Source organism: Danio rerio, chromosome 12 (genome assembly GCF_049306965.1).
Source record: "Danio rerio strain Tuebingen ecotype United States chromosome 12, GRCz12tu, whole genome shotgun sequence".
Classification (NCBI taxonomy): domain Eukaryota; kingdom Metazoa; phylum Chordata; class Actinopteri; order Cypriniformes; family Danionidae; genus Danio; species Danio rerio.
In genome coordinates this window covers 3,068,088-3,089,860 of record NC_133187.1, presented here as the reverse complement: position 1 = coordinate 3,089,860, position 21,773 = coordinate 3,068,088, and the positions used below count along the sequence as shown (strand labels likewise).

The 21,773-nt window shown below is 37.0% G+C and overlaps 2 protein-coding genes across 5 annotated transcripts in view; both read right to left on the bottom strand.

Annotated features, from left to right (window-relative positions):
• antxr1c (ANTXR cell adhesion molecule 1c) overlaps nt 1–15,960 on the bottom strand; it is a 67,393-nt gene extending 51,433 nt beyond the window's left edge. For all 4 annotated transcript variants that reach the window (XR_012387769.1, XR_012387770.1, XM_687270.9 and 1 more), the window contains exon 1: nt 15,315–15,960. Coding sequence is in view for 2 of the 4 variants with exons in the window: in XM_687270.9 (XP_692362.2) it covers nt 15,315–15,460 (146 nt within the window). In the remaining 2 variants the exon portion in view is untranslated. The remainder of the gene's footprint in view (nt 1–15,314) is intronic.
• frmpd2 (FERM and PDZ domain containing 2) overlaps nt 1–21,773 on the bottom strand; it is a 423,788-nt gene that overhangs the window by 261,443 nt on the left and 140,572 nt on the right. The window lies entirely within an intron of this gene.

Below are 21,773 nucleotides of genomic sequence, written 5' to 3'. Positions count from 1 at the left end.
AACTTTAAACTATCAACAACCACCACTGCGCGATATTCTAGCGAGAGTTCTTCCCGCTCCGTGGTGGATTTTGGCATAGTCCATGTCACGTGAGATGGCGGGGGTGAGTGGAAGAAACCAAGTCGCGGGGAATATTTTCTACAGAAATACTTTATGATTTCTTATGTGGCCCGGTACCAACTGTTCCACGGACCGGTACCGGTCCGCAGCCCGGTGGTTGGGGACCACCGCAAAGTTTTTGTGATGCTATTTTGGGGAACTGAAATAGACCATGCCATTGACCAACTAAAAGCTGCTCTAAAATCCAGCGCAGAGCATGTTAGTTGTGCGCCTTAAATGTTTACACATTGCTTACTACACACAGGATGTACAGAACAACACAAATATCTTTACAAATGAAAAAGGATTAATGGATATTACCAAAATTATTATTTTCTACATCAATCTAAAAAGCACTGCCTCCATGCCTTCTTCACCTCGGGGGGCTTTTTTCAGTTTATTCATGACAATCTGCATTAGTATAATTTTATTATTATTAGCCGTATGATTTATTATATGCAGATTTATATTTGCTTTAATAAACACATGTTTAAATTTGTCTAGCTGTGGGTTTTTGAAGACGTCTGCATCAGTATATGGGGCATAAGAACAGGACATGTGTTTGGATATAACACACATCTTTGAGCACACTTCGTTATTACTGTTCATTTATTTGCTTGCTGGAGATTAGAACTGAATTTAGAAATAGTTTTGAAGCAAATCTTTGCGCTTAACAAACAAAATTAAATATGTAGGCTAGTGGATGTCTTTAGTTTTCATGTCTATGAAGGTAAAGGAGTAAAGTAAAGAGTAAAAGTAAAGAGGCCGAATGGTGGAGGCTCGTTCTTTATCCTTGTGCTGCAGATGCTCTGTTTAGCGGTTTTCTTGCTAGTGAAGCGTTCAGCTTGTCCACTTACAAAGTCCGCCATGTAAATAGCAAGTGCGCAATGGCACGACGCAACTGACTGCTGAGACCAGACTCTGATTGGTTTAATGCACGTTATGCTCAAAACACACCCAGAACTCATCAAGAGAATAAGCACAGCCCTGTTAGACCAGTGCTCATAGAGTCCTTTTCCATCCTTAAAATAGCAAAAGTGAATTCAGGCACGCTCTTAATGCTTTTTGCGCCATGCGCTTTAGACTTTGCGCCTAGATCATTAAATAGAGCCCTGTATGTAAGCCACTATTGTACATTTAACTTGTGAAGGTGGCCTATTATGCATCTTTTACAAGATGTCATTTAAGTCTCTGATGTCCCTAGAGTGTTTCAGCATCAAATATGACAAAAATAATGTTTTATAACTGTATGAATCTGCCCCTTTAGGCTTTGATCCAAATTGTGCTGTTTTGGTGACTGTCGCTTTAAATTCATGAGATTGTGCTCTTTTCAGAAAAGGGAGGAGCTATTAATGCTTATGTGTCAGCATAGCAGCAGATTCAAAACTCTAATGGTGGATGGCTGCATATGTCTCAGGGCGGTTTATGCCAATGAGCAAGACATGGTCACTAATGGGCGGGGCTTTTTCTCTCTAATGACACGTACAATAGGAGAATGTCGATTAAAATGTGACTATGAAAAAATAGAATTGATTAATTGTTATCTTTAGAGGCTGGTTATATTCACACACATTGCCACACAACTGTGTTTAAACCCATAATAAAAGTGATTTTTGCATAATAGGTTGCCTTTGAGTCTATTAGAATAAGCTATTAAGTTTCTTTTTTTTAGTCTTTCGGTTTCGCGCAGGTCTGAAAACACAAGTTCTGCATATCCCCTTTGCTTTAAACGCCCTGTGTAAACTTCACAGCAGTTTCTGGTCGGCATCCAGGAAGGAGATTTGTGGTGTGTGATAGCGTTTAACCAGGAATGCATGTCTCCTAAAACTGTTCCAGGAGCTTTACCAGTAGGTAGAGCTGAATTTGGGTGTATTAGAGGAAAAACTCGACATGGCTCTTGGATAAAGCTTTGACATTTATGAAGCACTGGCACCCTACAGCTGTTATTCTGGCTCTTTTAAAACAGATGACTCAATGCTTGGGTTATCTTAAGCTAAACAACAGTTGCAGGACTCAAAACTATGATTTGTTGCTTCAAAACAGTCATGAAGTACGGCAGACCATGATATGCGCCCAGAGATTGTTGATGGAGATTGCGGTAATAGATTAAATATTAGATTCATTCATTTTCCTTCGGCTTAGTCACATTCCACAGCGGAATGAACCACCAACTATTCCAACATATGTTTTACGCAGCGGATACCCTTCCAGCCGCAACCCAGTACTTAACACTCATTGACATAGACACACTCATACACTACAGCCAATTTAGTTTTTTCAATTCCCCTATTGCGCATGTGTTTGACTTGAAGGACATCTGAAGGAAACCCACGCCAACATTGGGAGAACATGCAAGCTCCACACAGAAATGCCAACTGGTCCAGCCGGGACTCGAAACAAGCCTCTTTACTTTTGAGGATAAGGAAACGGTGTTGAATACACTCCACTGGAGACTTTAATTACCCTACAAATTTAATTTAATTTATTAAGTGCAAAAATGTGTACATGCTAAAGATGCTAACGACATGCTAAAAACATGCTAAAACACGCTAAAAATGCTTACTACATGCTATAAACATGTTTAAAATGCTAACGACATGCTAAAAACACACTAAAAATACGCAAAAATGCTAACCACATGCTTGAAAACACATTAAAAATGCTAACGACATGCTAAAAATACGCTAAAAAGCTAACCACATGCTAAATACACACTAAAAATGCTAACCCATGCTAAAACCACGTTAAAAATGCTAACCACATGCTAAAAACACGCAAAAAAATGCTGATGACATGCTAAAACATGTTCAAAACACGCAAAAACATGCTAAAACGCGCTAAAATGCTACTGACATGCTAAAAACATGCTAAAGATGCTGACAACATGCTAAAACATGTTCAAAACACGCAAAAACATGCTAAAACACGCTAAAATGCTTCTGACATGCTAAAAACATGCTAAAAATACGCAAAAAAATGTTAACCACATGCTAAAAATGCTAACCACAAGCAATGTGTAAGCGTTTGGACCCACATAGGTGCATAACTAAACTGCTCTGCGCTGGACTTTAGAGCAGCTTTTAGTTGGTCAATGGCACGGTCAAATACAAAAAATATCTTATGTTATTTTGTATGGCACTTAATTTCTTTCATTATATACAAGTGACCTGACGGCTTAAAATTATCACCCAAAAAGGAAAATCACTAAACTCATTCATTCATTGTCCTTCGGCTTAGTCCCTTATTAATCAGGGGTCGTTTTATGCAGTGCATGCCCTTCCACCTGCAACCCAGCACTGGGAAACACCCATACATACTCAGTCACACACACTCATACACTACAGCCAACTTAGCTTATTCAATTCACCTATAGCGCATGTGTTTGGACTGTGGGGAAAATGGAGCAATGCAAACTCCACACAGAATTACCAACTGACCTAGCCAGGGGTCCGTTCTTCGTACCTCGCTTAAATGATCTAAGATTATTTGGCAGATCCTGGATCTTTTAATCTTGATAACTGATCTCTCGCTAATTTGGTTCTTCAAACAAGTTCATGAATCAGATTAGAATGTCTGGATAAACTGATCTGAGATCGCTGCGTGTGTTGTGAAGGACAGATCTATCGATCCTCGAAATCATGATCAGCAATGCAACGATTGGCTGACGGCACAGCAGCGTAATGACATCATCTGATTAATATTCAATTATCCATGTGAGCAAAATGACATCAAATTAGCAGCAAACGGCTTGTTAAATATGACACGCAATAACTTTCCACATTTGTTGTGAGCTGCAGGCTTCACACTTTCATGTGTCGAGTATTCATCATGTATTTCAATGCAAATCAGTGTATTTAGTTCTACATTTAGAGAAGATTTTCTTTATTGTAGTAGCCGTTTTTTAATCGGTGTAAAGAATAACTGGTTGTTTACAAAAGCGTTTTCATATTGGTAAAGGCGTCTGCAACTTTTGTGAAGCATCAAATCATCGGCATATTAACCATCAACACATGTTTATGACTGCTAAAATGTATTATTGCTTTAAAAAAAAGTCACATATTGTGCATTTCTATTATACACAATTTGTACTAAAGCGATCTAAAAAGTTCATATCAATAAGTTTTCTCTTTGCACCAGATGGCAGTCTTTGTACTTTCATCTCGAGGGTGCAGATTGCATAAGTTTTATTAATATGTATAACTTAATTTATTTTATTAATGACTATAACTTTATATATATTAGTTAAAAATATGTACCATTTTCCCAAGTGTATATAACTACTACTGTAAGAAAATATCAGAATTCAGAACATACTTTCTGTATTATCTTTGCTCGAACTGAGCCGATCTAATCCTGTTTATATGAATTGAACCTGCTCCCGATCAGGTTTGACCTAGCAGAATTGTTGCCATGACAACAACTCTCGGATCAGCTTTGAAGAACGAAACGATCCTGGATCGTGTCAAATCGTCAATATCCAAATCCAGCTAACTGAGTAATCCACGTACGAAGAACGGACCCCAGGACTTTGCATTGTTTATATTTATGTATGTTTTAGTCCTAAACTATTTATATTGCATCGTAATTCATGCCTTCTTTTGGTATCAAATCTATGAATTTGGAGATGATGGCACCATCCCTTGTCCATTATAAAGACCAAAAGTTCTTCTTTTGTATTTTACTGAAAGAAAAGTCAGATTTGAAACAACACAGGTGAGTGAAATGATGACAGAATGTTCAATTTCGGATGCACAAACTCATTCAGGAACCTCCAAAAATGGCTCTAACTCTGAAAAGTTCCCCTGTGGATGTCTGGCTTGAAGTCTGCAGTGAAAATAGCATGCTAAGCATTCCCTCGGACAGCGTCTTTGTTATATTCCGCTATTAAACAGCAGGCTGCGGGCTGGTAGACTGGCTCTGAATCACTACCCAAGGCTACCTCTTCCCAGAAAGTATCTGGGCCACATGAAAGCAGAAGTGGAAGCAATGATGCCAGGCTAAATTGAGCAATCTTGAGGCTGATTTGCATAATATTTATTTTTAGTTTAGTATTCAAGCGATACACTGTGGGACTTTCCACAATGATCAACATGACATAAACCAGAGAGGATGAGGAATTAAGCAAATCATTGTTTTATTTGAATCCTTTGGTCAGTCTGTTTTTGCCATCACTCATTATGTGCACTGTAATAAGTGCGTAATGAGTAAACTCATTGCTTTTGTTGGAAAAAAAAGGAATATATTTTATTAATTTATTACTTTTGTGTTTTTATTTATTAGAAAAATGTTTAGACTGACAACAGATTTATCAATCTTTTCTATTGTATTATAACACATATGGCTCGTTTCCACTGACTGGTACAGTTCGTTACGGATCAGGTCGGTATGGGTCGCCTTTATCAGGCTTGCGTTTCCACTACCAAGGGTACCCTTTTGGTGGGCGTGGTGTATGACAAAGTTTCAGTCGACGTCATTTTCGCTTGAGAAAATGTCTACAATAAAGCTGCACCGGTCGCTCGCATATCATATGAAAAGCACTTCTCACAAAACAGATGCTTTACACACACAAATACTTGTGTATAAATGTTTATTACTAACTTTTCTATAACTTTTCTGGAGTTGATTATAACTGCAGATCAATGACGGTGCGAAATAGCTTACTGTAACGTCTATAATTATATTAAATAAATAAATAAATGAACATATATGAACACTTACAGACCCTTACAGTCTCCGATATGTTACCAACTACAGAAGAACTACACACAGCAGACATTTCGTCGTTAATTAGGTTCAAAACAACACAAAGTATAGCCTACAGTCAGAGTAAACCTCTCATCTGTGTCTGTAATCTTCAGCAGCACATGAAGCCTCTGTTAGAGAGTCATTCCATCATTCCCAGTACATATTAGTCCAAAAGGTGATAATAAAGATTAAAACAAGGCAGTTTGTTCACGTTTGCTGAAGAAATAACGTGCTCGTTGGCTTGGCCTTTTTTTGCCGCGCTCCACTCTCGCGTTTGTCCTTTTCTTTCTGAATGTGTCTCTCGCGTTTGTCAGCTTCTCACAGGATCGGGTTTCCAAAGCTTGTCAATAATCAAGTGCATGTTATTATTATCAGATCAAGAAGTTTGTTATTTTAGATAGAGACGCGCGGCGAACGCAAAGAAAGCGAAACCAATCGGGCTTCAGACTGGCTCGTTAAAAACTACGCGGCACAGGGTGAATCTGCTCTTCTCCATGGCTTTGTGGCTGTTTATCATGACGACGACAGGGTTTGTTTGCAGGATCGACCATGGCTGCATATGCATTTATAGGTATGCTGTAATCTCTCGCTGTGTATTTTAAACATGGCGGGTCCTTTGTTTACATTCTGGCTTGTTGCGTCTACGAATGACATATCATCTGTAAACCAATAGCGTTCAGCTGCGCGTGTAGCTCCACCTTTTGGGACCCTTTCTGCAGTTTGGGACCCTTTCGAAAGGGTCCCGAAAAAAGTGGTACGGTACAGATTGGTTCGGTACGCCTTTTGACCGTGGAAACGACCATAAAAGCGTACCAAACCAAACCGTACCGTACCACTCAGTTGAAACGGGCCAATATCGGCCAGACACACTTCTCTTTTTTACTGTGCTGCATACTTTTTTTAAGGAACATGCTGACAAGTGGAAAAAGCAGAATAAGAATAAGTCTAGACATGTCACAAGTTGTCATGATGTTTGTAGAAGTTGTGAAATATATTAAAGATGCACATAATTGTTCAGTTCTGGTATGCAGAGAAGGGTTGCAGAAAGAGGAAGTATGTCTGGGGGTACAAGAGCCAAAGGACTGCAGAATGACTGATGAGTGACGTTACACCAAAACTCCACCAGTTAATATCAGTTGTGTATATATGTGGGAGTCAGGGAAATGTATGCTAATTGCGAACCTCTTGAATGTAATTCTTGTATTGCATTGAGGTAATGTAACCCAGAGCTCTGTCATCGAATTATTCATTAGTATCTGATAAACTACCAATATTTCTGGCATTGAAGAAAACACTCTCCAGACCTTTTCTTATTGAACACACATGGAATTGGCTAGATATTCCAACACTTTTATATCAATTAGGTGAAGTTTCTTTCTAAAGTAATTTCGAGAGGATCACGTGCTTATGATTGCTTGCAGCTGGCCTAGCATTATTTAATTTATGATTGACCAATCAGACAATTCCTAAGCCACTATAAATACCCCAAGTTCCATATGACAGCCATCTTTGTTTTGAAGAATCCCCCCTTCCACCCCTACTCCTCCTCGTTTCCTAGATGGGCGGCACGGTGGCTCAGTGGTTAGCACTGTTGCCTCACAGCAAGAACGTCACTGGTTCTAGTCCTTACCAAGGCAGCCGACGTTTCTGTGTGGAGTTTACAAGTTCTCCCCGTGCACGCATGGGTTCCCCGGTTTCATTCCACCGTCCAAAAACATGCAACTTAAATTAATTGACTAATCCAAATCGGCACCATAGACATGCTTCTAGTCAGTAGTCATCTCTTAAAGAGCGATCACTATCTGTTCATTAACTACTACAGCAGGGGAGTTCTCCAGATCTACCTAAGCTCAAACTTCCCTCCTTGCAAATGGGAGGGAGCCCCGGGCTCGAGGATCTTATGCGCTCAGGGCTCTCTCTCGGGACAGCACGCCAAACAAGCTTTATAATCCATGTTCAGCTAAGTGTGAACTCTTGAATTGACTTTACTTGAAAAATAGTGAGTAAAACCGTTCCTTTTAAGCGATTTGTTGGTTTTACTTGGAAATAGTGAGTAAATGTTGGTTTTAAAGCAATTAGTTTACTTTACTCAAAAGTGAGTAAACCTGTTTCTTTTAAAGTGATTAGTTGGTTTAACTTAAAAAGGTGGGTAAACATGTTGCTAATAAAACGATTAGTTGACGTCACTTGACAATAGTAGGTAAACACATTGCTTTTACTGCTATTAGTTGAATCTACTTCTAAAATCTAAAAAGTAAGTAAACTGATTGTTATTACAGTGATTAGTTGACTTTACTTGAAAAAAGACTAATCCTTTTACTTTAAAAGCAATTAGTTGACATCTTGAAAAGCGATTAGTTGACTCGGAAAAAAGTGATTAACGCTGTTGCTTTTGAAGCGATTAGTTGGCTTTACTTAAATAACTGAGTAAACGTTGCTAATAAAGCGGTTAGTTGGCTTTACTTAAATAACTGAGTAAACGTTGCTAATAAAGCGGTTAGTTGGCTTTACTTAAATAACTGAGTAAACGTTGCTAATAAAGCGGTTAGTTGGCTTTACTTAAATAACTGAGTAAACGTTGCTTTTAAAGCGGTTAGTTGGCTTTACTTAAATAACTGAGTAAACGTTGCTAATAAAGCGGTTAGTTGGCTTTACTTAAATAACTGAGTAAACGTTGCTAATAAAGCGGTTAGTTGGCTTTACTTAAATAACTGAGTAAACGTTGCTAATAAAGCGGTTAGTTGGCTTTACTTAAATAACTGAGTAAACGTTGCTTTTAAAGCGGTTAGTTGGCTTTACTTAAATAACTGAGTAAACGTTGCTTTTAAAGCGGTTAGTTGGCTTTACTTAAATAACTGAGTAAACGTTGCTTTTAAAGCGGTTAGTTGGCTTTACTTAAATAACTGAGTAAACGTTGCTAATAAAGCGATTAGTTGACTTTACTTGATAAAGTAAGTAAACATTGCTTTTAAATCGATTAGTTGGTTTTACTTTAAAAAGGCGAGTAAACATGTTGCTAATAAACAATTAGTTGACTTGAAAAAATGAGTAAATCCGTTGCTTTTAAATTGTTTAGTTGACTTAAATAATTAAACCTGTTGCTTTTAAAGTAATTAGTTGACTTTACTTGAAAAAAGTAAGTAAACCCATTGCTATTACAGAGATCAGTTGACTGTACTTGAAAAAAGAGAGTAATCCCATTGCGTTTTTAAGAGATTAGTTGACATTACTTGAAAAGTGATTGGAAGACAATTTTAAAAAGTGAGGAAACTTGTTGCTAATAAAGCGATTAGTTGACTTTACTCAATAAAGTGAGTAAACCTGTTGGTTTTAAAATGATCAGTTGACTTTATTTAAAAAACTAAGCAGATTTTTAAAAAATGATTAGTTGACATTACTTGAAAAAAGAAAATAAAACCCATCGCTTTTAAATTGATTAGTTGGGTTTATTTGAGAAAGTGGGTAAACATGTAATAAAGCAATTAACTGACTTTACTTGAAAAGGTGAGTAAACCTGTTGCTTTTAATGTGATTAGTTGACTTTAGTTGAAAACTTGAGTAAATCTGTTGATTGAGTTAATAAGTTGACATTACTTGCAAAAATAATTTTATTTAAAAAAAGTAAGTAAACATGTTGCTAATAAGCGATTAGTTCACTTTCCTTGAAAAAGTGAGTAAAGCCATTGCTTTTAAAGTGATTAGTTGACCTCACTTGAAAAAAAGTGATTAAAGCTGTTGCTTTTAAAGCGATTAGTTGGCTTTACTTGATAAAGTGAGTAAACACATTGCTTTTAAATCTATTAGTTGGTTTTACTTTAAAAAATGTGAGTAAACATGTTGCTAATAAAACGATTAGTTGACTTGAAAAAATTAATAAATCCGTTGCTTTTAAATTTAGTTGACTTTACTTAAGTAAACCTGTTCCTTTTAAAGTAATTAGTTGAATTTACTTGAAAAAACGAAGTAACCCCATTGCTTTTATTGTGACTAGTTGACTTCACTTTAATTAAGTGAGTAAACCTGTTGCTAATAAAGCGATTAGTTGACATTACTTGAAAAAAGCGAGTAAATCTGTTGCTTTTAAATCGATTAGTTGGTTTTATTTTTAAAAAGTGAGTAAACATGTTCCTATTAAAGCGATTAGTCGACTGTACTTGAAAAAAGTGAGTAAACCCATTGCTTTTAAATCAATTTATTGGTTTTACTTGAAAAAGTGAGTAAACGTGACACTTTTAAAGCAACTAGTTGACATTACTGTAAAAAGCAACAAGATCACTCTTTTTTAAGTGATTAGTTGGCATAAAAGTGTAAAAAAAAAGAGTAATCTTTGCTTTTAAAGCGATTAGTTGACTTTACTTGACAAAATTAAATAAACCCATTGCTTTTAAATCATATAGTTGACTTTACTTTAAAAAGTAAGTACATCCATTGCTTTATAATTATTAAATCAATCACATACATGTTATAAAAATTAAGTTAACACAACAGTTCCCAATTACAACAGATGTACTTTTTTTTTTTAAGTAATGTCAACTTCTCTCTTTTAAGGCAACAGGTTAACCATTTTGAAATTAAATAACCTAATCTCTTTTTACAGTGGTTAGTTAGTAGTTTTAGATTAAATGATTTCCTATTGGCCTCAAGCAACTTAAATCCTAAATCTGACAATTTGGGACTGCGAGGCCGAGGTAAGATGTCAACAAAATAGTTTCAGATCAGATAAACATGACAATTCCTTCGAAAAAACAAATCTAGGAAAGCTCATTCTCAGAAGTCCAATAATGGCGCACCTGAAGCCAAACACTTGTGCAATACATGTGTTGTTTGTGATGCTCTGCTCCTTCAGCTCACTTGCTGATGACGGCACATGACCAAACAAAAATGACATGCACGCAATGAATACCAATACTGAATAATGCACATCAAATGACTTAAATTGAAGAAGCTGACGGCTTGTAATGTTCTCAGAGGGCTGCAGATGTCCATGTGCATGCGATTTTACTAAATGTCAGTTTTTCCAAAGTCTGTGAAGAGAAAAACTAGGGGGGGGGGGAGCTGGGGTTGGCTGTGTCTTCTGCCATCACATCATGAGAAAAACCGGGTGGAAAAGTATGAGTTGCATTAGCTTTTAGCCAGCTGAACAGTTACAGGGAATGTTGCATGACACATGAAATTCATTGAACATACAGCGCAGGGGTCTATCACGCAATCCTGATGTTTAAAACTGTGATGTAACATTCCACTCCTGTATGATCTAAAGCATTTGTTCTCTTGATAGCAGTGCTTGGGCAGTTCCAGCGTTGTGGATGTGACGTTTGCAGTAAAACTCAAAACATAAACTCACATAGAGACTATTTGTTAACGTTATATTGAAACATCTGTTTATATTTTACAAAACTACTGACCACAGAGTTCTGGGACCAGAAAAATATCACTCTGTAAACACATTCTAGATTTTAGATGAGGAAAATAAATATGCGTTATGCATGTGAATAGAAAAGTCTGTGAGTTTGCAGTAAACAAAGTACAATTGTTTCAGCCCAGGCTTATTATTGATACAGTACGTACCCCTGTATACATTTATGGAGAGCGTGAAATACGTCCCAGCAGCTACGTTTTTTCGGCTGTTTTTGTTTTCTTTTTCAGATCTCAAATTTCTATAGCGAGTGCTGTACGCTCCTGCTGTTCTCGCATAAATCCTACAGAGGCTGCTGTCGACTAATACCCCCACCCACCCTCTTCTCTTTAACCCTGAAGTGGGCAAACTAAGACCCGCGGGCCATATGCGGCCTGCTGAACACTTTCATCCGGCCCGCGAGGGAATTTTTAAAATTCATTTTCTTATCGGCTTAGTCCCTTTATTAATTCAGGGGTCGCCACAGCGGAATGAACCGCCAATTTATCCAGCAGGTTTTTTTACTATGGAAGTCAATGGTTACAGGTTTTCAACATTCTTCAAAATATCTTCGGTCATCATTTACTCATCCTTAACTTGTGACAAATTGGATGACTTTGTTTTCTTCTGTTGGACACAAAGGGAGATATTTTGAAGAATGTTGGAAACCCGTAACCCATTGACTTACATTTGTTTTGTTTTTTACTATAGAAGTCAATGGTTACAGGTTTCCTACAGTCTTCAAAATATCTTCGGTTGTCATTAACTCACCCTTTATGCAAACAGGTTTGACTTTATTTTCCTCTGTCGAACACAAAGGAAGATATTTTGAAGAATGTTAAAAAAACTTGTAACCATTGACTTACATTTGTATTGTTTTTTACTAATGATTACAGGTTTTCAACATTCTTCTAAATATCTTCGATTGTCATTTACACATCATTCACTTGTTGCAAACTAGTTTGACTTTCTTTTCTTCTGTTGGACACAAAGGTAGATATTTTGGAGAATGTCAAAAACCTGTAACCATTGACTTACATTTGTTTTTTTTTTACTATGGAAGTCAGTGGTTACAGGTTTCCAGCATTCTTCAAAATATCTTCGGTTATCATTTACTCATCCTTCACTTGTTGCAAATTGGTTTGACTTTCTTTTCCTCTGTCAATCACAAAGGAAGATATTTTTGAGAATGTTGGAAACCTGTAACCATTGACTTACATTTTTTTTTTTTACTATGGAAGTCAATGGTTACAGGTTTTCAACATTCTTCAAAATATCTTCGGTCATCATTTACTCATCCTTGTTCCAAATTAGTTTGACTTTCTTTTCTTTTGTTGACCACAAAGGAAGCTATTTTGAAGAATGTTGGAAACCCGTAACCCATTGACTTACATTTGTTTTGTTTTTTACTATAGAAGTCAATGGTTACAGGTTTCCTACAGTCTTCAAAATATCTTCGGTTGTCATTAACTCACACTTTATGCAAACAGGTTTGACTTTATTTTCCTCTGTCGATCACAAAGGAAGATATTTTGAAGAATGTTGGAAACCTGTTACCATGGACTTACATTTGTTTTGTTTTTTACTAAGGAAGTCAGTGGTTTCAGGTTTCCAACATTCTTCAAAACATCTTCGGTCATCATTTACTCACCCTTGTTTCAAATTAGTTTGACTTTCTTTTCTTCTGTTGACCACAAAGGAATCTATTTTGAAGAATGTTGGAAACCTGTAACCATTGACTTACATTTGCTTTTTTTATTATTCAGCTTTGAGATTATGCATAAATCTCAATTTCCGAAAAGTTGACCCTTATGACTGATCTTTATGGTCCAGGGTCACAAATACTCAGTTTGATTAAACATCCTGTGAAGCATCTTCCCACATAAGCAAATCATGGGAAAGGATGTTGCCTTTCTGGGTCTTTTAAACAATGGTGAAGGATCAGAGGCAGGAAAAGAGAACCACAGAGGAATGAAGCTGTAAACTGCCTATTCAGCAAACCTTACATGTACCACCCCTCTCTGTCCATCACGGCTCACACACAGAGCGCAAAACAACAAGCTGCCACAATAAAAGAATACAACCTGGATGACTTGTGTTGTCTAGTATACTGTGCATAGTATTGTCTCTCGGCCTCCCTTGAACTCAGATTGAACCCAGTCGAGTGATACCAAACAATGGACATCTGGCGAATATCTATTTCGGTGTTGGGGAATGTGAGAAATTTGGGGGAGAAAAAGGAGGATGTGAGTGGAAATGTACTGGCCTACTTTATTCAGGCCGTTTTCTCTCAGTGTGGAAAAACATCAGGCCAACAGACCACAAAAGCATCCCTGACATTTGCACTTCATACAGATCGAGTTGCCTTCATATGTGATTGACGGATTTATGCTGGATAACATACAGTTCGACAGCTGTTAAAGGGGCAGTTCACACCAAAAAAATAAATTTGTCATCATTTACTCATTCTTCGCTTGTTGCAAACTGGTTTGACTTGCTTTTCTTCTGTCGAACACAAAGCAAGATGTTTTAGAGAATGTTGGAAACCTGTAACCATTGACTTACATTTGTTTTTTTTTTACTATGGAAGTTAATGGTTACAGGTTTCCAACATTCTTCAAAATATCTTCGGGCCTCATTTACTCATCTTTCACTTGTTACAAACTGGTTTCACTTTCTTCTGTTGAACACAAAGGAAGATATTTTGAAGAATGTTGGAAACCTGTAACCATTGACTTCCTTTGTTTTTTAAAGGAAGTCAGTTGTTACAGGTTTCCAACATTCTTCAAAATATTTTCAGTCATCATTTACTTATTCTTCACTTGTTCCAAATTGTTTTGACTTTCTTCTGTTGAACACAAAGGGAAATATTTTGAAGAATGTTGGAAACCGGTAACTATTGACATACTTTTTTTTTTTTTTTTACAATGGAAGTCAATGGTTACAGGTTTCCAACATTCTTCAAAATATCTTCGGTCATCATTTACTCATCCTACGTTTGTTCGAAACTGGTTTGACTTTCTTTTTTTTCTGTCAAACACAAAAGGAAGATATTTTAAAGAATGTTAGAAACCTGTAACCATTGACTTACCTTTTTTTTTTACTATGTAATGGTTACAGGTTTCCAACATTCTTCAAAATATCTTTGGTCATCATTTACTCATCCTTGTCTTATTCCTAACTGGTTTGACTTTCTTCTGTCGAAGAGAAAGGGAGATATTTTGAGGAATGTTGAAAACCTGTAACCAATGACTATATATTTTTTATTACTATGGAAGACAAATGTTACTGGTTTACAACATACTTCAAAATATCTTCAGTCGCCATTTACTCATCCTTTGCTTGTTGTAAATTGGCTTGAGTTTCTTTACCTCTGTTGGACACAAAAGAAGATATTTTGAAGAATGTTAAAAACCTGTAACCATTGACTTGCATTTGTTTTGTCTTTTACTATGGAAGTCAATGGTAACAACATTCTTCAAAATATCTCTTATTGTGTTCAACAGAAGAAAAGCAAGTCAAACCACCAAGAACCAATAGATGAGTAAATGATAACCAAAAATAATTTAAAGAATGTTGGAAACCTGTAACCATTGACTTCCGAAGGAAAAACAAATGTAAGTCAATGGGTTTCCAACATCCTTGAAAATATCTTCCTTTGTGTTCGTCAGAAGAAAAGAAAGTCAAACTAGTTTGTAACAAGTAAAGGATGAGTAAATGATGACCGAAGATATTTATAAAATGTTGGAAACCTGTAACCATCGACTTCCATAGTAATTGTTTGTTCAAAATATCTTTAGTCATCATTCATCCTTTTCTTGTTGGTAACTGGTTTGACTTTCTTTTGCAGAATGTTGAAAACGTGTAACCATTGACTTACATTTGTTTTTTCCTTCTATAGACGTAAATAGCTTTCAGCTTTCTTTAGAATTTTTTTTTTAGCGAACTGCCCCTTTAAGACTGAGAGGATTAATATATAACTTTCCTTTAAGTTTGGAGAGAATGGAAGCGGATTAAAGAGTGCTGAAGTTCTTTGTTCACAAAAGACAGAGCAGAAGGATTTCATTAAACTTACTTGTCAAGGACGAAATACAAGTCAAAAGCGCCCTGACATGATCTCTCCTCCTCCACATCTTCTTCGGCTCTCGCGGATGGAAGCGTGAACAACAAAAGTCCAAAGAAAAATACGACTAGACACAATTTTACTACCGAACGTGCCATTGCTTTCTTATTGCAAAAACATCAATCCTTAGTTTGGAAACGGCTATTTACATTATCCCCAAAGTCGAGCCTTGAAAGAAGAGCCTTTTCAGAGATCCTGAGGGAAGGATGCACACAAAGAAGAGAAGTTTAGCGGATGTTGACGCAGTCTTTACTCACACATCAGTCTGAAGTCCAAACGGGATGATGATAAATACAACTATTTCCAATGTGTACTGAATACAAAGCCGACGTCCAGGGTGAAAAAAAAACAAGTTTAAAAAACTCCAAGTGTCTGTTTAGTTTTCTTTACGCTATAAAACACTCGCCGGTTTGTTGTTTTGGGGAATTGTGAAGAACTTGTTGCTGCAGGAAAAATCCACGTGTAAAAAGAGCCAGATGTGTGTTTTGTTCAAGCGCTTGGCATTTGGTGTAAATGTGCACAGCAAAGACGGAGTCGTTTGAGAAAAGAGCCCAGGCTGAGAGCTGGCAGAAGAGGAGCTGGTGTCATATTTCTACCCATGAAGAAAAAAATTGGGTCAGTTTCTTCTCCTGCTTCTTGAAGGTTTCCTCCCTTCTCTTGAATATGCAAAATAATAGATTTTGGGGGATGTTTTGGGGGGTCCTGTGAAATAAAAAACAACATCAAACATTTTATGAACTATTTTATTTTTACCATTTTCCAGAACTTTTATGCATGATATGCACACATAGTTTATAGTGTTTCTACCATATTATACTGTTTTCAGTAATTACAACCCTTTGTTTACTAATGCTACAGCATACTGAAATATTAACTAAAATAGTTGGCCTACCTATGGTTGTAGAAAAGCACAGTATTGGGTCATTTATTTACTAGCGAACTGATAAACTTGGAAAATATACAATTAAAGTTATAGAAAAACACAGTATTGGGTCATTTATTAACTAGTGAACTGGTAAATAATAGTATTTTAAAAAGCATTTATAAGAATTGTCGATTTATGCAAATTTTAAATGCATTTTTAGGATTCATTGATAAAATATATTTACACAAATTAATTTCTTCCCAGTTTGTATCGTTACATCACCACTAGTAGGCGGTATATATACATTTAAGCACAAAAGGAATGTATTTATTTATATTTATTTTTTTATTAAAGATGTAGATCAAAAGCAAATACATACATAGAGACAAATAATACAAATAAATGAAAACGTGCACAGAAATAAACATAAAAACAAACAAACACCGGGGTAACAAAAATATAATGACAACACAATCTCACAGCAATTCGTACGAATTTGTACGATCTAATTCATACATTTTAGTACGATTTGCTCATCCGCCAATGACGGTGGGGTTAGGTGCCACGCCACCTTTTTAAAATCGTACAATTTCGTACGACTGAACTCGTACGAATTCGTATGAATTAGCCACTAAACTTTTGAAAAGATCAAAGAAAGGTTTAGAGCCACTAAACTTCAGTTTGTGAATATGAAACTTGGCTAATAGAATACAATTATATACACTTTTTTCAAGTTTTCTTTAGAATAGTCAAACAATCTAAAGAAATTAGACCTGGATGAGAGTGAGGTTTAGGGTAGTGAGTGTAACGGAGGCTAGCTAGTAAGTGCTGTGCAGGTAAACCTCACTCTTCTGACCTCTAAAGGTGTTCTAGCGACAGATGCTAGAGGCCATGGTCTTTAGCCTCCTTCTTAGAGTAACCGACTACCATGCAGAGGGTCGCATGTTCAATCCCAGCTCGCAGTGGGTTGGGTGGTGTATGACCGCTGGGGTTACATTTGGTGCGTTCGACTTCATGCAGAGCTGCACAGATCGATCGTCTTAAAGGTTGGTCTTCTGTCTTCTAAATGCTGGTTAGATATTTTGTTAGGATTGATGCTGCGCCGGATTTATGCTACATGTGATGCTTTCACAAGTGGCATAAAACTGCACTGAGATCAGATGACTGATTCAGCCAGTGCAGCATCTGAAGAGTGACTACACAAGCTCTGAGGACGACATCGATATTACACGATTGGCTGAGTTCAACGCATGACAACAACCACTTGTGTTTCAGGTTTATTATTGGACAACTTCCATCTCACAGGCTACGCAGTGGCGCAGTAGGTAGTGCTGTCGCCTCACAGCAAGAAGGTCGCTGGGTCGCTGGTTTGGACCTCAGCTCATTTGGCGTTTCTGTGTGGAGTTTGAATGTTCTCTCTGCATTTGCGTGGATTTCCCCCGGGTGCTCCGGTTTCCCCCACAGTCCAAAGACATGCGGTACAGGTGAATTGGGTAGGCTAAATTGTCCATAGTGTATGAGTGTGTGTGTGTGGATGTTTCCCAGAGATGGGTTGTGGCTGGAAGGGCATCCGCTGCGTAAAAGATGTGCTGGATAAGTTGGCGCAGTAGGTGGTGCTGTTGCCTCACAGCAAAAAGGTCGCTGGGTCGATTCTCGGCTCAGTTGGCGTTTCTGTGTGGAGTTTGCATGTTCTCCCTGCGTTCGCGTGGGTTTTCTCCGGGTGCTCCGGTTTCCCCCACAGTCCAAAGACATGCGGTACAGGTGAATTGGGTAGGCTAAATTGTCTGTAGTGTATGAGTGTGTGTGTGGATATTTCCCAGAGATGGGTTGCGGCTGGAAGGGCATCCACTGCGTAAAAACGTGATGGATAAGTTGGCGGTTCATTCCGCTGTGGCGACCCCGGATTAATAAAGGGACTAAGCCGACAAGAAAATGAATGAACTTCCATCTCACAAATTTCAAAACAAACAATTCACTTTTCATACCCTCTCTATCTTGTACACATGATGCTTATAAAAACACTACAAATATTTTACTGCAGTAATCATTTTATTGTTAAATAATCTGGTTATAAAGGCTGGCTTGTTTGCTTAGGTTTATTTTCAACCTTTTTTATACAGACTACTTTACTTTATTCAGCTCTATAAACGATTTAAATGATATAATTTAGTAAATAACCTAAATATTAACTCAACTAAATCTTACAGACTTGAAATAAAATAATTATCATCATTGATCCTGACACCCTGAAGATTTCTTAACAAATTAAGTTAAAGAACTATTTTATTAAATAATTATAAAATTATTTTTAGGATTATAAAATAAAAATATGTCCTGTCTATAAGCTGTTTATACCTGGTCTTTGTGGGAAACTTCTACTTAAAGTGTACAGTAGCTCGCTTATTTTAGGAATGTCCTTTTGTTCAATCTTTTCAGATTAAAGTGCTTTTTTAAAAATGCTTTCATTATCCAAAATAATCTTAATCATTGTTTAAGACTTAATCTAAACACCTTGTTTTGGGTTTTACATTAATATATCGTAAAATTTTACATCTATAAATGTAAATAAATGTAAAGCCCTTTTAGCATATTCAAACAAGAAGTATTGGCCTCGAGTGATGTTTAAACTCTTAGAATTTGTGCTTGCTTTGTGTTTAATAGACCTGTTTGCTTTTATGTTTACTGAAAAATCCAGCTTAAACCAGCCTAAGCTGGTTGGTTGGTTTTAGCTGGTTGACCAGGCTGGTTTAAGAGGAGTTTTGGCCATTTCTAGACTGGTTTCCAGCCATTTCCAGCCTGGTGTTAGCTGGTCAGGCTGGGAGATGACCAGCTAAAACCAGCCTAGCCAGGCGGAGAGCCCAGCCAAAACCAGTTATGTCCAGCTTAAACCAGGCTGGTCAAGCTGGTTTTAGCTGGATTTAGCTGGTCATTTTCCAGCCTGAAGCTAAGAACAGGCTGGAAATGGCTGGAAACCAGCCTGGAAATGGCCAAAACCCCTCTAAAACCAGGCTGGTCGACCAGCTAAAACCAGCCAACCAGCCTAGGCTGGTTTAAGCTGGATTTTTCAGCAGCGGCTCTCTCGTTTCCCCTTATTTCTCTCATGCATTTGTAATATATTTAATTCATAATTCCCTTATTGTTTAAAAATGAACTGCAGTTTGTAGAGACTGTATTCTGTTTTATTTGTAAATCTTTTGTTGTAATAAATAAAATACATTTTTTTTAAAAATGATGATGACGCCATGTGATCGATCATCATGACTGCAGCAACTTTAAACCCCGTATATACCACCCCAAGATGTACATTTTTTCGGACCAACTTCTCTGACTGCATTCAATGGAAGAGAGCATAGTTATTATCTGAAAAATTCAGCTTATCCAGCAAAATAAGAGAGATACATTTTAAGATCTTGCATAATGTTTATCCTACAAATTCCCAAATTGCTAATTATTGTGATATATCTAATTTGTGTACTTTCTGCAAACTACATGAAGAGACTTTATTTCACTTATTCTATAGTTGCACTCACATGAAACATCTTTGGAATGACATTATTTTTTATTCATCATCCTTATTTAAACATGATTTAAATTTGTCTATAAAAGATATATTTCTGTATTTCTCGGATGATGATCATGCTTTTTGTTACACTGTAAATTTTTTATACACAAAAATAAGTTTCTAAAAACAATACCTATTTTTAATACTTTCCTTGTTGAAATTTCGTCCAATATTGAATCTCTTAAGCTTAATATTAATAATAATAATAATAATAATAATAAGTTTCTTAAAGCTAATGACAATCTTTTTTCTTAATGATTGAGGCTGTGTATTTTTTTCTCTCTCTGTCTTCTTTCTTATTTTTTGTTATTGTATTTTTTCTTCAATGCAGTGATGTTATTATTCTATTCAATAATAAAAAAAATAAAAATAAAAAAAAGCAACTTTGAGCCCCGAAGTGTCCTGCTGTCCGCCTTGACGGCTCCGTTTTCAACTCCGCCCCCGCCCGGCTAATCTCGTTGATTACCGGCTGCAGCTGTGCTTGTTGTCGAACGCACCTGTTGTTTAAAGCCCGCAGTCGAATGCCCTTTGCTCGTGTTGTTGACGCGCAATACAGATGCTAAGGTAAGAACTAAAATAAACAAAGAACATACGCTAGGAATTTGTACGAAAACTAAGCCTACGTTGAGCTACAGAAATGTCAAAAACTGAATTAGTTTCATGTCCGTTGAAGCATCTTATTGAATCTTGAAATATTTGTGGATTTCGTACATATTTTACTGCCATACTAGCTGCACTAAGTTTTTTGTATCAACTAATATTCGACCAAAACATGACTGAAAACCAGACTTATGATGGCATCCTACTGTAAAAAACAGCTTAAATTTTAGCTGGTTGACCAGACTGGTTTTAGAGGGATTTTGGCCATTCCAGGCTGGTTTCCATTCTTTTCCAGCCTGGTCTTAGCTGGCCAGGTTGGGAGATGACCAGCTAAAATTAGCTTGACTAGCCTATATCCAGTTTAAACCAGGCTGGCCAAGCTGGATTTAGCTGGTCATTTCCAGCCTGAGCTGAGACCAGGCTGAAAATGTCTGGAAACTGGCCTGGAAATGGCCAAAACCTCTCTAAAACCAGGCTGGTTGACCCGCTAAAACAAGACAACCAACCTAGGCTGGTTTAAGCTGGATTTATCAGCAGGGCCGAAGTTTTATAAAGCAGTCAATATTTATTTTAAGTCAAATTTGACAGACTAGTGAATAGTGTGTGTGGTATTGACTTGTCATTACATTAAGCATCAGGTGCTACATGGTTGTAATTTTAGTGGATGTGCTTGAAAGTTTAAATGTTTTACACGTTGTTGGTTAAAGAAGATATGCCGCCATCTTCTGGTGTGTGTTGCTAACTTTCTAATTTCTGAAAGAAACGTGTTTAGGCCCGAACTCAGTCCTGGATGGCTGGTGTCCTGTTTAACTCCAACTTGCCTCAGCAGCTCGGTAAAGTTGGTTTTAGGTTTGATAATTACCGGACATTCATGCTCACAGTTTAGAGGATCATCTGTGAATTACATCGACAGAAGCAAAACGCACAAAGCAAGGCAGAAATAAGTATTAAGATTAGTATTAAGATTCCAGTAAATGGTTAGGGGATTTACTACAGATATAGTAGTATAGATTATTCCACTGTGTGGAATAATATTTCCGTCCTGCGTGTTTTATTTTTTAACTGCTCATTTTCTCTTAAATGAGCACAAACAGTTTCTAAAGTAATGGAATGCATTCATTATAGATCTGTGCATTCTTACAGAGACACCTCCGTTATCAAACAAAACAAAACTTCATTTGCTGCTCGCTTGTTTAATAAAAGAGGTGTCCCTTTTTAACTGCGATCAGTTTATTGTACGGTATGCGTCTGTCAATCATCGATTATACATGCATTCACCTGCGTTTGCGTGGGTTTCATCCAGGTGCTCCGGTTTGTTATTACTTGTGCCAGTTTTGAGTTTTGGGCCGTAACGGACACCTTGAGAGTAGGAGAAAAAGGGTCA